This window comes from Micromys minutus (genome assembly GCF_963924665.1).
Source record: "Micromys minutus genome assembly, chromosome: 4".
Classification (NCBI taxonomy): Eukaryota; Metazoa; Chordata; class Mammalia; order Rodentia; family Muridae; genus Micromys; species Micromys minutus.
Window position 1 is genome coordinate 43,255,067 of NC_137973.1, and position 18,206 is coordinate 43,273,272.

Here is an 18,206-nt window from a genome sequence, read left to right on the forward strand (position 1 = left end):
CCACCTTCCCCCTCTGTAAAGCCCCTGTTGGCTCTTAGATACCCCAGCTAAGGTTGAGTTCACCAAGTGTAGTGCTCTTTACAGTTTTGTTTCAGCTCTTCCCTCCAGTGGTCCAGAATTCTGTCCTGATGGATTGTCAAGCACAGCATCCCCAGGCTCTTGGGATGCCAACCTTTATGTTAGTGCTCTTTCAGGAACACTGTCTTTCTCTAATGTGATGTGGGTGTGCTATGCTGGTTGGACCTGAAGCTCCATTAGGATAGGAAAACCATATTTTTACAGCAGAAGTTTACTGACAAAGCCTACATATTCTTAGTCCAGCTCAGCCATGGCTCCTCTTTGAAGCCTTCACTCACTTTCTTTAGTTATTTTCACTCTTCCCTGATCCTTTAGCTCATTCATTTAGCTTGTTACATATATAGCATTATGTGTTTATAAGCTGTCCTCCATACAAGCCAAACTCTGTGTGTGTGTGTGTGTGTGTGTGTGTGTGTGTTGTGTAGGGTGTATGTGCATGTTGTATATGTGCATTCATGTGTGAGTGTGGTGCATGGGTCCCATGTGAGTTTGGAGGTTAGATAGCAAGCTTGCCTCCTACATTATTTGAGACTACACACAACACTGTATCTAGCCAGCCCACAGACTTCCAGGATCACAGATGTGTTCACATGCTAAGCTTCCTGTAGATTCTGGGGATTCAAACTCAGTCTGTCACTTTATTTGACTTTACACATTGGTCCAGATCCTCAATGGGAGAGTTTTTGATCCATAATGTCTTGAATCTTATAGAGTGGAAAATTCAGTCAGTTTTTTAAAAAAATACCTGCTGGATGGATGAGCAGATGGGTAGGTGGGTGGACAAGTATTTCTGAAGTGAATTTTTCTCAGAGCATAGCTCTCTCAAGCTTCAGAACCTTCCTTTTCTCTGGGTTTTGACAGTTCACTTCTGTCAAATGCCTCCAAATAATCTTTCATGACAACACAAACAGCCTGTGATTGTACCAGCTTTGAAAAATGTTCCAAGTTGTAGAGTGACACAGTCATAGTGTTCTTACTTTGTTGGTGGTGATTTATAACATTTACCAAGTACAGGCTGAGGAGGGTGCTCAGGGCTGCCATACTAAAGGGCTGAATTTCTTCTTTCTCAGAGAGATTACTGTTTCACTGCAATATCTCTGGATTGGTTAAGGCCACTCTTTTGGTTGTGTTAGTAGAAAACATTTATAGATGTTTTGGACTAGGAGGAAAGACTAAAGAGTGTGGCTGTCATGAAATAGAGAGAGCACCATGATTGACTACAGTGATGGTTATACAGGACAGGCTTGGGGACAGTGCCCCAGTCAGCTGTGGGTCCAAGAGCTCATGAAGGTTTGAAAAGAACTACTGTTTTCAAGAAACCACTATGCAGTACTTACTGACTTTAAGATATATTTTAAATATTTATGTGTCTGTCCCTCCCTTTAAAAGTAAAATACAAACAGCACAGATAAAGACAGTTTGTTTATAGAAAGATGTATATGTATCTTCTAAATGGGCTTCTAGAAGCATGGTTTGAAAATAACTTAATTGGTTATGATAACTTTGCAGCAGCTGAAGTTGATATCAAACAGCTTTCTACTACATCAACTATTCCTTAACTCTGTCCTCCCCACACTTAACAGCATAATGAAATTGAGCCCATGAAGACTGCAGTCAGGAGGCAGAGTGAGGGGGTTGTCAACATACTCAGTGGAAAACAACCTTGCTTTTTAGATGAGGCTCTGCTTTAGACTCTGCTTTAGACTACATTCTGCCTTTGACAAATCTGGTAACCTTCTGGCCTTCCAAATTTATCATCTTTTTTGATAGCTCAAATACTAAACCATATCCATATGACATGAAAATTAGAGCCAGGACTAGCTGCAAGAGAGCCATGGCTAGCTGCAAGATAATCACTAATATAGATCTATGGAAGTGAATGGCCACTTAGGTATAATTAGCATTGTCCCAGTTGCTGGATTCTGCTGTTTGTCACTGAGATAATGTGAAGGAGCAGAGTTGTCATGGGAACCTCTGGACAGTCAATACTAATTCCAGTTTCTTCTTCTCTGAGTTGTCTGGTGAAGTCAGTGGGAGGATTTCAGTCTCTTGTGCACGGGAAGCTGTAAGCACCCACTGTGTGACCGAGCAGAACCTTTACACCACATTCCTTGTTTCAGTGAGACCCGTGTGGAGAATGAAGAAGACCTCTACGACTGTGTGTACGGAGAGGATGAAGGTGGAGAAGTCTATGAAGACTTGATGAAGGCGGAGGAAGCTCAGCAACCTGTAGGGCATTTACTTGTTTTGTTTTTGAAGTAACCCTGAATGGCTTATTAGGAAGGCAATTAGTTAGAAGACTAATTAATTTAATTATTATTCTGTTGGCATACTTAATAAAAAGTCCTTGTTGCTTATGACTTATGTAACTTATTTGTAGATGCAAGCATGCATTATTGTCTTTGTTTGTTTGTCTGTTTTCCAGTTTATAGGACTTTATGATCTAATCATTACTTTCATTAGTGAGGAAACTGAGTCTTCAAGGCCAGTGCTGAATAATGGCAGGATGGAAATAGGATGCAATGTCAGCAAATCCTGAGATTGGAATTGTAATTACAGTTGTCAAAGCACATCTTTTCCAAAGCAAACGGATTTTTCGTTTTCCATGTAATATATAATGTCAGTGGCTGGTTTGTTTTTCACTCACTAACTCTTGATACAAGCGACTCTCCCCTTCTCTTCGTTTCCTTTGTTATTTTTCTCTCATATATTACATTCCTGACTGCAGTTTCCCCTCCCCCCAGTCCTACTGCCGCCGCCTCCTGACTTTCATTCTCACCCAGACCCACCACTCACTCCTCTGTTTCCCCTGAGAAAGGAGCAGGCATCCCAGCATCAACTGAATATGGCCTAGCCCACACACTAATGCTAAGCGCCACCCCATCGAGTATGTCCTCTTTTTAGACCATGCAGAAAGAGTTGCTTTAGACAGTCTTCTCATCTGAAACTTGAAAGCCTAAGAAGTCAGTCACATAGGCAGTTATCAGCATATTCTCTTGTCCCAGAGATTTCTTTATGAGCTGGGTAGTGACTTAGCTTCTTCATGGATTTCATGGGTCAACACAGCTTTCTGTGTTCTAGCTTTTAGTAATAAAGGGCTGGGGAGCTCACTCGGCCTATGTTGAGGAAAGATAATCACTGTGGGTTTAACTTGATATATGAGAGGTAAGCTTCCCTGGTGGTACCTAATGATGCTTTCAGGTACATCTCTCCTGCAGTGCCATAGTAACCACATGTTCTGATGACAGCAGATCTCCAGGGTCTCCTCCCACCCGAGGACACTCTTCCCCACTTCATAATTCTAGGTGGTTGCTATAATTATGCTATAATTAACAACAGTAATAATTAAAATTCCTTGTCAGGAAGTAGAGTACTCTGCCACATGGCTTTTGTCATGTGGTACTTCTTAGGCTTAGTGCTGTAATTCTATTTTTACAGAAGTGAAAACCAAGTCACAGGGAAACTTGGTAACTTATTTACAGCTATGAATCTAATAGCAAAATCATTTTGGAACTGAATTCTGTTTTGTCTGTGATTCCCTGACCTCAACATCATGCCTTATTTTAATACTCAATGAAAGAACCAAGTATTATGCTAGTGTGTGAAAATAATATCTGATGGATTTTTACACATGTGTGTGTGTGTGCGTGTGTGCGTGTGTGTGTGCGTGTGTGCGTGTGTGTGTGCGTGTGTGTGTGTGTGTGTGTGTGCCCGTGCATGCACTGTTATTAATGATTCATATCCTGGCCTGATATGTTAGGCCTGTACCCTACCACTGAGCTGTTAATATTTTATAGTAATTTCTCTGGTTCATATGAAATCTGCTGTCTGTAAAAAAAATGCTTAGACTATTTGTTATTCGATTCATTAACATTTGAATAAAAGAGGTGCATTTATTTAAGTAGAATATCTGTTTCAGAAGCGTATTTAAATCACTTAAAACCTTTTCATGTACAGTGTTGAAGAGAGAAAGCTCCAACAAAATATCTCACAAATGCAGCTAAGCGTGTCTTTAGTTGCTTTGTTAGGATAGAAAGTGTAAGGGAGTCAGAGTTTTATCTTTTCCTAGACAAATTGTTCTGTGAACTCAATGAAATAGTTTTAATTTTGCCTTTCTATCTGCAGAAATCACAAGAAAATGACATACGGAGTTGTTGCCTAGCAGAAATTAGGCAGACAGAAGAAAAATACACAGAAACATTGGAGTCAATAGAAAAAGTAAGTCATCAGGTATCAAAGCTCCAAGATTGCCTTGTATAATCTATGTGCGAGACAAATTCCTTTTACAGTGTGTACATGTTAATGTATAGTCTAAGATTTTCACTAATGATAAGCTCACACAGGCTCCTCAAATACCACATGAACTCACAGGTATAATCTAAAAACAATGAAATCATACAAGTAACAAGTAGAATTGGGGATTAGTAACACCTTTGGTGGTAGGGATAAAAATAGTAGTTAACACATATATGCTTATATTTAGAGAGAAAGAATATTTAAAAATTTATACCCAGAATAGCAAATGTATAGGCAGACTACACACAGAAAAGCAAGTGCCAGGAATTTAGGGAAGAGAGGTATGTTTATGGAGAGTAGGTTGGCTGGGAGGAGAAATAGTGAATGACCACTAATGTCTGCAGAAGTGATAAATAGTTTGAAAACTGATTGTGATTACTGCACAGCTCTGAATGTCTGAGAACCACTGGCTTGCAAGCAGTTGAGTTGTGAGAAACATGAATTATGTCTCTGTTGTAGTAAATATTTAATTGAATCTGTCTTATCTCTTTATTGGCTCCCCTCTGCCTGCCCAGGTGCTTCTGCCCAGCATGTTTCTTTACCCAATTGCCCAACACAAACATGACTCTAAGGCTTGATAGCTTTCCATACAGGTTTATATATTCAATTCTCAATCCACAAACCCTCTACACAATAAGATTACATCCAACGGACAAAGATACAAACTGCCCTTCCAGATAAGATAAAAGACCTATAGAATCCTTAAAATATGCATAGCTACCTATCACCAATTAGGTCCACCTGGACCCAGCTTGTCCTTCTTGATCGTCCCTCTTTTCTCTCTCTGTCTTCCTCTCCCAATTTCCTCCTTTTTTCCTGCTTACCTCTCCCTATCCAATCATGTAACATAACTTAAGTCTACATGTCTCTATAAAAACCTCCCAAAGAAAAATAAAGATATCAAAGCAGATTTACACACTGTACTACTATTTATTGCTACCTTGACACCAGTTTAAGAACTAATGATCTAGCAGCAAAGACAGGAAAACTGTGGTTCTTCTGGCACTTTCTGCATTATAGCAAAGTTTACTCTGGAAGCAAATAAGTGTGCCAGTTTAGTGTGGAGTTACCAGAAGAAAAGTCAGGATGAGGGGATGATGGGCATGGGTTAGATACCAGGTAAAACTAAGAGCCAAAGACCTCTGTGTAAGAGTGGGTGCTTAGCTCATCAGCTGAGAGAGTCGAAGGCACAAGCCATGCATGTATATGGTCTAGAGACGAGAGTTCTAGGAAAAAGGCTCTATGATGAGGGAGTGTGTTATGAAAATCTGATCAGAGGCATCATCAGTTTATACTTCATGGAACAGCAGTGGTCCAGTGTGGTAGACAGAAAGTATAGTGACTTGAGAGTGGGGTCAGAAAACTGGTAGACTACCAGGTCATATAGGGACAAAAGCAAGAGCTTTGAGCAGACGTGAAGAAAAGGTATTTAAGCCTTTAACACCGCACTTGGGCTCTTCCAAAGCAAGAATGGAAGGAACGAGAAAAGTAGGACATTATAATTGTCAGGATGACAGGAAGTCGTGGCACTGAAGGAGACCTAGCAAAGTCAGACTACAGAAATACTTGGTCAAATTAGACCCAGCAGAGTTTGATGATGTAGCAAAGGATACTAGGATTTGGCCTGTGAGAATCCATGAATGGTGAGGCTAGCGGCAAGACAGAGGGCAGGCACCCATGAGTTCATTGGGCATATTAAATTTGTGTTCTCTCCCACTGGGATATATTGAGGCAGATATTAAAGATGTGAGTCTTGCATTGAGAGGAATGTTTGATTTGTATATGTATGCAACTCTTAGGCTGTAGTACTAAATGAGGTCACTTCAGGAAAGGCATGATTTTAGGGTTTGAGGCCACCCCTGTGACTCCCACATTCAGAGGTTCAAAACAGAACTGGATAAAAGTTTTATGTATAGGAAAAGAGGAGACATGGAAGGCTCGGTCAGGACAGTGAAATAGTTGATTAGGAACAGAGTATAGACATGTGGTATTACTGAGCCCATTACGCCTTGTGGTCTTATTTAATATTAAATTAGTACTGTAGTCTATGGTTTTATAAAATATATGGCAAGCTAGATATAGGCAGAGGTTTGTTTTTCTAGAAAAATATCATGGAAGAAGAAGAGCGAGAGAGACAGAGACAGAGATAGATATATTTTGACATTGTTTCATGGCCTGTAGACTGGGTAGGGAGAGGAGCAAGTTCATGAAGAGTGTGAGACTTGGTAAACTGGACACAGTAGGGCTAGAGAATTTCTTGAAAAATTGAACTTCATGGGCTAGATGTAGGGTTCAGAGAGATGGAAGCTTGAAACTAGTCTGAGAAGCATGCACAGCTGTCGATGATGACAATGTCTCCAGACAAATCCTGAGACTTAAGAGTTGAGCTCACAAGTATTAGAAATAAAGGCACCAACAGGCCACGATCCAAGATGGGTCACCTCTACAGATGCTGCAGTTGCTTACAATGAAAGGGAGGTACAGGCTCGATGCGATAGCCTCAAGTAATGAATGGAAATGGTGTGAAAAGTATGTGAATAGATTACATACCTCAGGGGTCTGTGTTGGAGACCTGGAGGGATTCTCTACACAAGTACTCAAATACATCTTTACAATGTTACCCTTGTTTATCTTCTTGGTCAACAGTGTCCTTTCTAACTTTTAGAAGCATTTTGTTTTATAGTTTAAACGTTCCAGCTTATATTTATGTATATATGTATATGGTATGCATGCACATGCCTGTGTTCACATGTATGTGCACATGTATATACTTGTGAGTGGAGGCTTGATGTGACATTAAGTGTCTTCCTCTATTAGTTTCTATTTCCTTTATTAAGCAGAGTGTCTTGCTGAAGCCTAAGATCACTGACTGCATTCAGTATGGCTGTCTTCTTGCTCCAAGAATCCATGACTCCGATTTCCAAGGGCTGGGATTACAGGTGGCTGTTATGCCTGCCCGGCTTTTTCATGGGTTCTGGGGATCTGAATGCAGCTAGTCATACTTGTGTGGCAAGGACTTTGGCCATCTCTTCAGCCCCTATTTATGTCTTTATAATGTCCAATGCAATGTTTTTAATATAGAGAAATAATATCTACTACTTGTGTTTGTAATGCTGGTAAATAACTTTTTTAATAAACAGTGCTGGTCCACAAAATCATTGTATAGATTAAGCAACATTATGTTTAACTAAAGTGACCTTTCTCTTCTCTCCCGGTAGTATTTCATGGCACCATTGAAAAGATTTCTGACAGCAGCGGAATTTGATTCAGTATTTATCAACATTCCTGTAAGTAAAGTTGTGATGGTCAAGTGTGTTTCTAGAACGTCTTTACGTTTTTAGTGGGCTCCTAATCCTTACTTTACCACTGTCTTTGGGTATTCTATGATTTTATTTATTTATTTGCTTCCCGAGTTATCATATCCTTTCTTGCTCTTTTGAAAACCTGACATTGTCTCTCTAAAAGGTCAGTTAAGAATACATGTGCAGAAATGGATGCGTAAGATTTGTGGATTAGCTATGCCTGGTTTTTATGCAGCGGTGCTCTCAATTAAGTAACTGAGATGTTACTGGCTGTCTGTCTCACACTTCCCTAGTATAACCCCTGGAATGTCATTTACCTCCCTCGATTTCTTTATCATGGCCTCTGCCCATTGGCAATGAGATCAACAGCTCTCAGTTGTGCCAATCTCACCTTAAATTTTGGATTCACAATTATCTCTCCTCCTTCTCCTCTTCCTATCTTTCCTCATTCTCCCTCTCCTCCTCCTCTTCTTTCTTATTGTTTTATAACTGAAAGACAATGTTCACAATAGCAACTGGAGACATAACACTAAAACCCCAAACCTGTACATTTTAGTAACTGTAGTAACTCCATAGTATGCCTTATTTGGTAGCCCCTACTTCTTATGGCATTAATCCAGCAAAATACTATAAATGACATATTCATCTTCAAATTTCGGCCACAATGAACGAGTTTACTGCCATGTTTCTGTGTGCTCCACAGTACATAGGAAGAAATAATAGAAACTTAGTACCTTGGTCCAAATTTCCTCATTCTCTCTCTGTGACACACACTCCCTGGCTGCTGGAAATGACTTGCCAGAATAAAAAATGAAATTCAGACTTCTGACTTGCTACCGTAAACGGTCTAACACAATTTCTGTGCTGCATATTTGTGTCATTTGGTCTGATAGTTGTTAGCACTAGGATACTGCTAATTGACCCAGAAGGATCTGTATCTCTGTGTCCCAAGGACACGGCTCATTACTTTAGTCCATCAATAAAACAGTGAGTACTTTATTAGTTTTATTTACAAAATTTGCAGTGATTATAAGATTAAACAGCTGTGTGGGGTTTTATTTTATTCAAAGAATAAATTGACCAATAATAGCAAGTAGGATAGTGTCTGTCTTCACTGGGCAGGGACATTTCTAGTCCTGTTTGAAATTGCTATTTCCCATGACCACATTTTCCTCCTTTCTGTCTCACTTCATTCTATCTGATTTTTCCTCCCCCCAAACCCCTCTATCATTTTCTCAAGGAGTGACAAGCCTGGCCACAATAGGAGCTATGTTCATGGGGTGTGCTTTTGACTTTTGATTCCTATTTTTCTTTTTTCCCATCAATTAATTTATTTATTCACTTTACATCCCAGTCACTGTCCTCCCATCCTGGTTCTCCCTCCACACAGTCCCTCCCACAATGCCCTCCTCCCCTTCTCCTTTGAGAGGGGGTGGAGGACCCCCCCTGAGTGTCCCACCACCCTAGCACATCACGTCTCTGCAGGGTTAGGTGCATCCTCTCCCAGCCCAGTTAGAGTAACATTATCCATAGATAGGCAGCAGCTCTAGAGATAGCCTCTGCTCCAGTTGTTGCGAGACCCACATGAAGACCAAGCTGCACATGTGGTACATATGTGTGTGGAAGCTGTGTATGGCTCTTTAATTGGTGGTTCAGTCTCTGAGAGGCCCAAGGGTCCAGGTTAGTTGACTCTGTTGGTCTTCCTGTAGAATTCATATCCCCTTTGGGGCTCTCAATCCTTTCTGCAACTTTTTTTTATAAGACTCCCAAGTTCTGTCCACTGTTGGATGTGGGTGTCTGCATCTGTTTCCATCGGCTACTGTTGGAGCCTCTCAGAGGACAGTCATGCTAGGCTCCTGTCTGCAAGCATAATGGAGTATCATTAATGATGTCAGAGATTGGTGCTTCCTCATGGGATGGCTCTCAACTTGTGCCAGTTCTTGGTCGGCCAGTCCAACAAAACAATCTTTGTTCATCTTAGTTCCTACTTTTCTTTCACAATGTTTTCTTTTCTAAGGACCTTGTAAAAGTTCATCGGAGCTTAATGCAAGAGATTCATGATTCCATTGTAAATAAAGATGACCAGAACTTGTATCAAGTTTTTATTAACTACAAGGAAAGGTAATTTTTTTTGACATTTAAACATATATGAGTATTGGTTTGGAATTAGAGCAAATGTTAATGTTAAAAATAGAAATATGTATTCCTTTTGTTTATTAAAATAGTTCCAGATAGAAGATTTGAACATAGCATAGTTCACCTCAGAAAAGTAATTTGAGCTTTATATGCTAATGATGATGATTATGATAATAGTAATAATAGTAATAATAATGATGATGATGATGATGATGATGATGATGATGATAGGCTGAAGAGATGTCCAGGAGATCAGAGTACTGGCTGCTCTTGTAGAAATTTATTTTTAGTACCCACACAGCAGCTTACAACTATCTTTACCTTTAGTTGCAGGTGATCTAATGTCATCTATGTCTTCTAGAGTCCTAATATATATATATATTGTGCACATATATACATGTAGACAAATACTTATACATGCGAAACAAAAGTTTTAAATGCATACTCAGTATAGCATTTCGAGTTTTGCATGGCAGAGCAACAGTCTGAGGTCCTTTCTTTGGGCTTTTCCCTCATGAGTGATGCAATCTTCACTAACATTGAGGCCCAGAGTCTCCCCTTTCCTCTCTGTAGTAATGGGAAGGAAGACATGATACTCTACCATTTTAAAATATTTGACTTTGGAACATAAGATTTATACTCAAAGGCAACAGTGGTTTGGTCTTGGGAGATTACTTGGTAAAATTTTTACCATGTGAATGTGATGAGTCTTCAGAATCCTTATAAAATTTTTTATTCCAAACACTAGGTGTTGGGGGTGGGAAAGAGACACAGGCAGATCCTTGAGGCTTACTGACCAGCAAGCTTAGTTCCAGACCACTATGAGACGCACACAAACACACCCAAATGCACACATACAAACACAGACACAGACACCAATGCACACATACACACAAATAGAGACACAAACACACATAATACAAGCACAATGTAAATGCACATATACATGCACACTTACACATATAGATACACACAAATGCACATATACATGTACACACATACATACAAACAAATACATATATACACACATAGATATGCACAAAAGTATAAAAACAAATACAACTAGAGAGAGAGAGAAGGAGGGAGAGGAAAAGGAAGAGACAGAGGGAGACAGACAGACAGACAGATCGATAGACCGACAGACAGAACAATCTATCTTTCCTCTAACATGGGATTTATTTTTTAATCTCCAATATAGTGCTTTCTTATTTTAAATCAAGCAACATAATTCCTAGCACTAAGAAGTGGCTAATGAATCACTTTGTGTCAACTGTTAGATAAATATTAACAGTTTATTAGGACTTTTAGCCAGTGGAGAGATAAAAGGAACAACAAAGCTAATAGTCTCTTTGTGAAATATCTGCAGTATAGAGATGTTCTTGGTGAGCAGGCTCAGACTCCATGCAGTGTGAGTTATCTTCCATCCAAGGGGCTCGGGCCTCTCTTCCGACTTCTCAGATGATGTATGTTCCTTAATTAAATGCAGAAAGGAGTAGAAGGTTTATTAGTGAATGGAGTCCTGGTGAGTGTAACAGAATTGTAGTAGAAAATATAACTGTCCTGAGGATTAGTAAACAGTACAAAGTTTATCTTCAATAAAAACTTAAAGCATTTTTAATTTAAAAAATTTATATATATATATTTTTTTTTTCAAATAACATTAGCAGTCATTTAGCCCTATTGTAAAGTCTGTCTTCCATAAAACATACATGAGATCAATCTTATGCCTATTTACAACCAAAATAGTCTTTTTGTTGCTGTCAATGTGAGTGGCCCTCACTCTGCATGTAGTGTGTGTTAGGAAGACCCTTGGGGCTGGAGAGAATGCTCAGGCATGGAGAACGCTTGCTACCTTCACAGAGGACCCAGGTACATATCCCAGCAAACCACATTACAGCAACCAGCAAGTTTAGTTCTGGGATCCCAGCACCTATGTAGATGTGTACACATACAAATACAGGCACAGACACATACAGATACAAATACAAATACACATGCACATACAAATGCATACATGCACACACACGTGGACACACATACAAATACACACACATATACACATGCACACACACAAATATACACACATACAAATACTTACTCATGCATGTACACACACGTGCACACACACACGTGCTCACACATACATGCAAATACACACACATACAAATACACACTCATGCACACATACACACACATTAAATAAATCCTAAAAATCCTACTAGTGCTTTAATAGCCCAGATTATGACTTTAAAGAACTGAGCATTTCCTCTTTCTCACTCTGCTTGACTCCTTCAACCTCACAGGTTTGTCTTCTTCCTTTCAGATTGGTTATTTACGGACAGTACTGCAGTGGAGTGGAGTCAGCCATCTCTAACCTAGACTACATCTCCAAGACAAAAGAAGATGTCAAACTGAAGTTAGAGGTACCTGTTCATTTATATAATTTGTTTCATGCTGAAAGATTACCTCGAGAATGCAACAGCACATTTCCTCATGTGTGCCAAATAGAACTCATTTCTGTCTTAAAAATATTTCAAAAGACAGCCATGTTAGTCAAAGCTATGGTGGTAATTGTATCAGGAACAGACCAAACTTTGTGGCTGTGGATTTATACACATTATCTTGTTAGGTCCTCTTTCCTGTGGTTTGTATTTTAGTAACTCTTTCATTCTGTCCTTGGAAAGACAGCGCAGGGATATCATGGGTAATTTACCTTGGGTCATCTAGGTAGTGAGAGGTAGAGAATAGACAGGATTCTCTGTCTCTGTCTTTGTGTGTGTGTCAAGTGTTTGCACAGCATCAGACATTTGCACATGTATACAATGATACAATGTATAGGTATTGTCCTTAAGAAAGAAGTGCAGACAGACAGATACAAATGTAAAAACAGGCCACCATGCCATGTGAGTGTAGGAAGGCTCTCTGAGTAAGTTGGAGCAATCCTGTCACTGGAAGAGACAGAAAGATATAGTACAATGGTGAGACACATCTACAATCTCAGCACTTACAGGGCCTAGGCAGGAAGGTTGTAAGTCAGCATGGTCCACACCCAGACACAGATACACTCAAACACACCCAGATATGTCCCCCCCTTCTATCTATCTCAAGACCCTGTCTCAAGCCCTTCTCTCCCCTAAAGGCATAATTTATGTGTATTAATCCATAAGCATTTAGATATTTAAAGAACTGAAAAATTCTGGGTATATAAATGAATCAGTATCTTAGGGATATTTTTGCTTTGTTGCCTCTTCAGTATCTCCTATCTCCTTTCCTTTGTTAAGTTCCTCCTTGAAGTCAGGCAATGGAAAAGTGGAAAAAGCCTTTCAAGTCGTAGCTCTTCCTTGTTTTAGTACAGCATGATTCCATCACTTCTGTCCCCCACAGAGACACATTATTGCTTAGGAGGCTTGCACACTAGCAGAGCACCGAGTATTTTATAGTATCCCTTGATGATGGTGACCTTATATCTAGAGACAGTTTAGTCACCGCTAAATGATGTCCTTAAAGTATCATTAGCACCAAGGGTTAACGCTCCTCGTAACTGTAGAGGTCTAGGCTACCTTGACTCAAATTAGATAAGATGATAAAATAAAACTTTACAGTTCATGTTATTAGTTCAGAGCAGAACAGTAGTTAAAGCGGCTTTTTTCCTCTCCTTAAATGAAGGTATAAAACTGTGGCTCTCGGTAGCTTGAGATAGGAGCCGGCAGGTTGTCTGTCGGAGCTCTATGGTTCTCGGCCCTGTTGAATGGTCACTCTTCTCTCAGAAGCAGTGTCAGAGCTCCGCAGAGGACATGCGCACCAGGACTGTACGGTCTGTCCATTTTCTGCCAGGCTTGGGAGAGCAGAGGCCTCAGGCTGAGTTGAAAAGTCTGCAAGTGAGAGGCTGCAGCTCCGCATGCTGCCACTCGCTGGCTCAGATGCCCCGCCTCTGAACATGGGCTGACTTGGGAGAATTTAATGAGAAAGTGTATCATGGGCACCCTGCAGGAAGTTAGGGAAACTGTCTTACTCTCTCTACTCCTGTGCTTTTTATTTTCTTTCTTTGGTGCTTATTTTTGCCTTTCTTTTTCTGGTTGTTATTTTTCTTGTGTGTGAGTATATGCATAGTCTTTTCTGCTTTGGAGTTAAGATAGGGCGTTGAGTAGAGACGGTATTCTTTCTGGTGAGTCTGAGTTTAAACTCAGTGATAGTCCTTTTGAATAGGATTGAGCTTAGGCCAAGTGTGAGGTGGATTATTTCAGAAGATTTATCTATGTCCCTTATTTACTTTCAATGGTAAAAATGTACAGAGTCTCCAGCTGCAATTTACCCGATGACAAGAATGTTTTTTATCCCCTGGAATTGGAACGTCAACAAACTGATTTTCCCCACAGTAACTTTAAATGAGCGGGAGTGGCCTACATTCCAATAACCGCAGAGTTCTGGAATTCCCCGATCCCAAGGAGATTAAAATGCAATGGGGAGAAAAGACCCAGTCATTATAGTGATGATCTGACCTCCTAGTTGAAAGTCATGCTCCATAATGCTCTACAATTTGTGCATGGCAGAAATCAGTCCAACTTACAGGCTGGGGAGATAGCATAGTCATTACAGAGCTTTCTGTGCAAGTGTGAGGACCTCAGTTCAATACCCAGAACAGACTTAAAAGAGCTGGATGTGATGGTACTTAATTATGGTCGTACCTCTGAGGTGAAGGTGGGAAGATCCCATATATCCCTGGGGTTTGCTGGCCAGTTGGTATAGCCCACTAGCTGAGTACCAGGCCAGCGAGACACCCAATAAACAAGATGTGTGTTCCTGAGAAACAAGAGCTGCAATTGTCTTCTGGCATCCACACACATATTCATCCACATCCATATAGAAACTCTATTGAAACAATTATCTTCCCGGTGAACCCAGGTAATTAAGACATCAGTGTGTTTTTTTGTAGCTTATTTTCCTCTATATCTGTAGTCAAACACACTCATGATGTCATTTATGGTCATTAGAATGACTGGCATTAATGTCACAGCTGATAATACCTTTGAACATGTCAGAAAAGCTAAGAGCAGAAAATGGAACAAATTCATGGCCTGGATATTATCTTAAGTAACTCTGTTTACTGAAGAAACCTTTGGTTTGACACATGCAATTGCTTGAGAATATTGAACCCATGAGGTTTCCCTCTAGCAATGTTCCTTGACATTTTGGCATCTTTTGAAGTAACACTTAGTATGTTTCAGTCAGGGTTCTCTAGAGAAATCAAATTGATAGAATGAATCTATACTACACTCCTGGTACTAAAATCTTTATTAGTCAGAGTTCTCTAGAACCTACCTAGAAACCTGTATAGAAAGGAGAATATTAAAATGGCTTACAGATGATGGTCCAGCTAGTCCACCAGTGGCTGTTTACCAATGGAAAGTCTAAGAATCCAGCCATCTGTGGAGATGTATGTCTCAGTTGGTCTTTGCTATATGCTCAAATCCTGAAGAAGTAGGCTCTAATTTCAGTGAAGGGATGGAGTAGTCAGTAAGAGAGCAATCAGGCAAAGAGAAAAAGCTTTCTTCTTCCATATTCTTCATATAGGCTTTTACCAGAAAGGGTGGCCTAGATTAAAGGTGGCCTTACCATCTCAAAAAGTCAGGACTAAAGACGGGTCTCCCACTTCAAATTACTTAGTTAATAAAGTTCTTCATAGATAGACTTAGTCAACAGTGACTTGCCCAAGTCACACAATGAAGGATTCATATGTTAATACTTCCAATTCAAATTATTTACCTCAGAGTCACAGCTACAATCAAAAGCAAAGAGGTCAACGTTTTTAAAAATGCATTTTATGTGTTTGTTTATTTGCAACAATGTTTCCTAAGTAGCCTCAAACTTATGTCAATCCTGTCTTAGGCTCTTGGGTGCTAGAGTTATAGACATGTACCAACATTCCCAGCTTAATCTATTTTTTTAATTAAGTATATATAAAATATGAGGCTTTAAAATATTAATTGTGCTAACATGTTTATGTTTTAACATTTTAAGCCAAATATTCCATTGATTCACTTAGAATAGTATTTATAAGCAAACAAAGGGTTGTCTTTTTTTTTTTTTTAAGAAGTTTAAGGAACACATCTTTAGTTCAAAAGGTTAAATAGAGGCAGATATTCATAATAATGATAATTCAGTGGCCACAGGCTTACTTATCCACAGAGGGAAGGGAAGGAAGAAGTGATAAAGGGAATGATGTTGATTGGAATTCTTCCTCAAGCCCAACAGAATGCTTTGGAGAAACGTGGTGTTTTTTTGGGTTTTGGGTTGTTTTTTGTTTTTGTTTGTTTGTTTTTTTCTGGAGACTGGGAAGAGTATTTGGAGAGAAATGATATGGCCAAAGCATTGAGTGGCGGAGCCCATGTGACTTTAATGAGTCGGGGCCTCAGCTGTCTGATTCATAAGCCTGGAGGAGCGTGGGAGGACAACTCTAAAGGAGAACTTGGGAGGGATGGGATTATGTGCTATAAAAATAAACCTCAGTCATAATTCTACTTGATTCATCTTATGGCTTGAAATACTACAAGACATGCTTGAAAGAAAAAAACTGAAGATACTTTATTGTTCAAGTTGAGGTATTGCTATGGAAAAGAGCAAAAATACTTGCAAGGATTCTGCTTTTGGGCTTTCCATTTTTGTAGTGTTTTCTGACTTCCTTTCAGCAAACTAACGAAAATTCGAAATCCATTGCCTTAGGAGTGTTCAAAGAGAGCCAACAACGGGAAATTTACTCTGCGAGATCTGCTGGTCGTTCCGATGCAGCGTGTGCTCAAGTATCACCTCCTCCTTCAGGTCTGTGTGTGAACAACAAACACTACTCTGCACTTACTCGTCCGCGGAACACTGGCGGGCATCAGCCTCTCGAAGAGTCTCCATGTTATTAGAGCTGAGTGTGAACTGGCCAGGCCAGCTGGGTGTTTTCATTTTAATGAGATAGATAAATAGAATAATTCTCTGTTTACTAAAAAGACACATTTTGTGTTCTTCATCCAGGATAGGAAACAATAAAATCAAGAGGGAAACAGGTACTAGTAAACACATCCCTTCGATGGCATCTAACTTTTGGAGTTAGCAATAATCATTTGCTAGTGAGTCAATGAATCCAAGTGTGGTTGGATTACCCTCATTAGATTGTCGCCTTATCACAATAATTAAGAGAATACTGTATCACAAGCTTTATTGCCTATTCACTGCACTAAATGTAATAAGGCGACATGTATTGTGAGGAGATTCTTACTATAACCCACAAAGTTTATGGTTTCTATGGTTAGGCCTCTAATGAGGGTGGAGAGGCTTCTAAATTTAATTTGATAGCTACACCAGGAGGCTCATTAGTTTTGCTCCAAAGAAACGTCTTATTGTATTAGTCTGCGAGCCTGGCTGAGGCTTGTGGAATGAATGTCATTTTAAAAAGATCTACTACCTGTACGTGAAATAGAATTTTGAGTCTTCTGCGCCTTGTACACCTTGTATATTAAATTTCTTGAACTGTAGTCATGCAATTATTTGCCATTTCTATTTTGGTTCTACTGAGAAATCAGAAAAAATTCAAACCCTGATTATTTCTTAAAAATGCATTAAAACATTCATGAAACCTAAACTCGAAGCAACTTAATCAAATTGGATTTTATGAAAAAAATAATAAGGGGCGACTCAGGCAATCAGCTTTCAGGGCCTCGTGGAGCTAAAAACAGGTCCAAATAAGATAATAATTTGTTTTGTTTCTTTGATGTCGTGAAGCACTGACTGAAGAATTAGGTTCAGATCAAGAGGAAGACTCGTTGGGTCCTTATAAGATTTTGTGCAGACTCAAAAACTAAGAAATACATGATATGTTTCTGAAATTCCTGACTTAACCTGTTTTTCCCCCTTCTGTTGTTTTGTGATTTAGACTTCAAGAGTATGTATAATTCTACAATGGTTTCTTAAAAATAGGAAGCTCTATTTTTGGTACTATATGTAGATAAAAGTGTTAGAGATAATTTTTAAAACTTTTAAAGTATTTTGGAGCATTTGTCTGGTATCTATACAAATTACTAGTTCCTAATTTTTCTCCAGTACACTTGCATGATTTCTAAGGGGGATCTCTTCCAGTTGCTGGCAGATCTGAAGACAATGACTTTAAATAAAATTTAAAGTATTTCTGACAACCAGGGAGCCTGCATGGGTCTGACCTAGGCCCTTGGTATATAGGCTACAACAGTGTAGCTTGGTTGTCTTCTGGGGCTCCTAACAACGGGAGTTGGGAGTCTGTGACTCTTGCTTGCCTTGGGGACTTTTCCCTCTACTTTCTTCATCCAGCCTAAATACAAGAGGAGGTGCCTAGTCTTCCTGTAACTTGATGAGCCCTGTTTGGCTGATATCCTTGGG

General features: G+C 39.6%; 1 protein-coding gene across 2 annotated transcripts in view; it reads left to right on the forward strand.

Annotated features, from left to right (window-relative positions):
* Positions 1 to 18,206, forward strand: part of VAV3 (vav guanine nucleotide exchange factor 3) — a 315,096-nt gene that overhangs the window by 141,438 nt on the left and 155,452 nt on the right. For both annotated transcript variants that reach the window (XM_080916200.1, XM_080916201.1), the window contains exons 5-10: positions 2,199 to 2,307; positions 4,204 to 4,296; positions 7,593 to 7,661; positions 9,694 to 9,797; positions 12,136 to 12,235; positions 16,533 to 16,628. In XM_080916200.1, the coding sequence (XP_080772326.1) occupies positions 2,199 to 2,307; positions 4,204 to 4,296; positions 7,593 to 7,661; positions 9,694 to 9,797; positions 12,136 to 12,235; positions 16,533 to 16,628 (571 nt within the window). The remainder of the gene's footprint in view (positions 1 to 2,198; positions 2,308 to 4,203; positions 4,297 to 7,592; positions 7,662 to 9,693; positions 9,798 to 12,135; positions 12,236 to 16,532; positions 16,629 to 18,206) is intronic.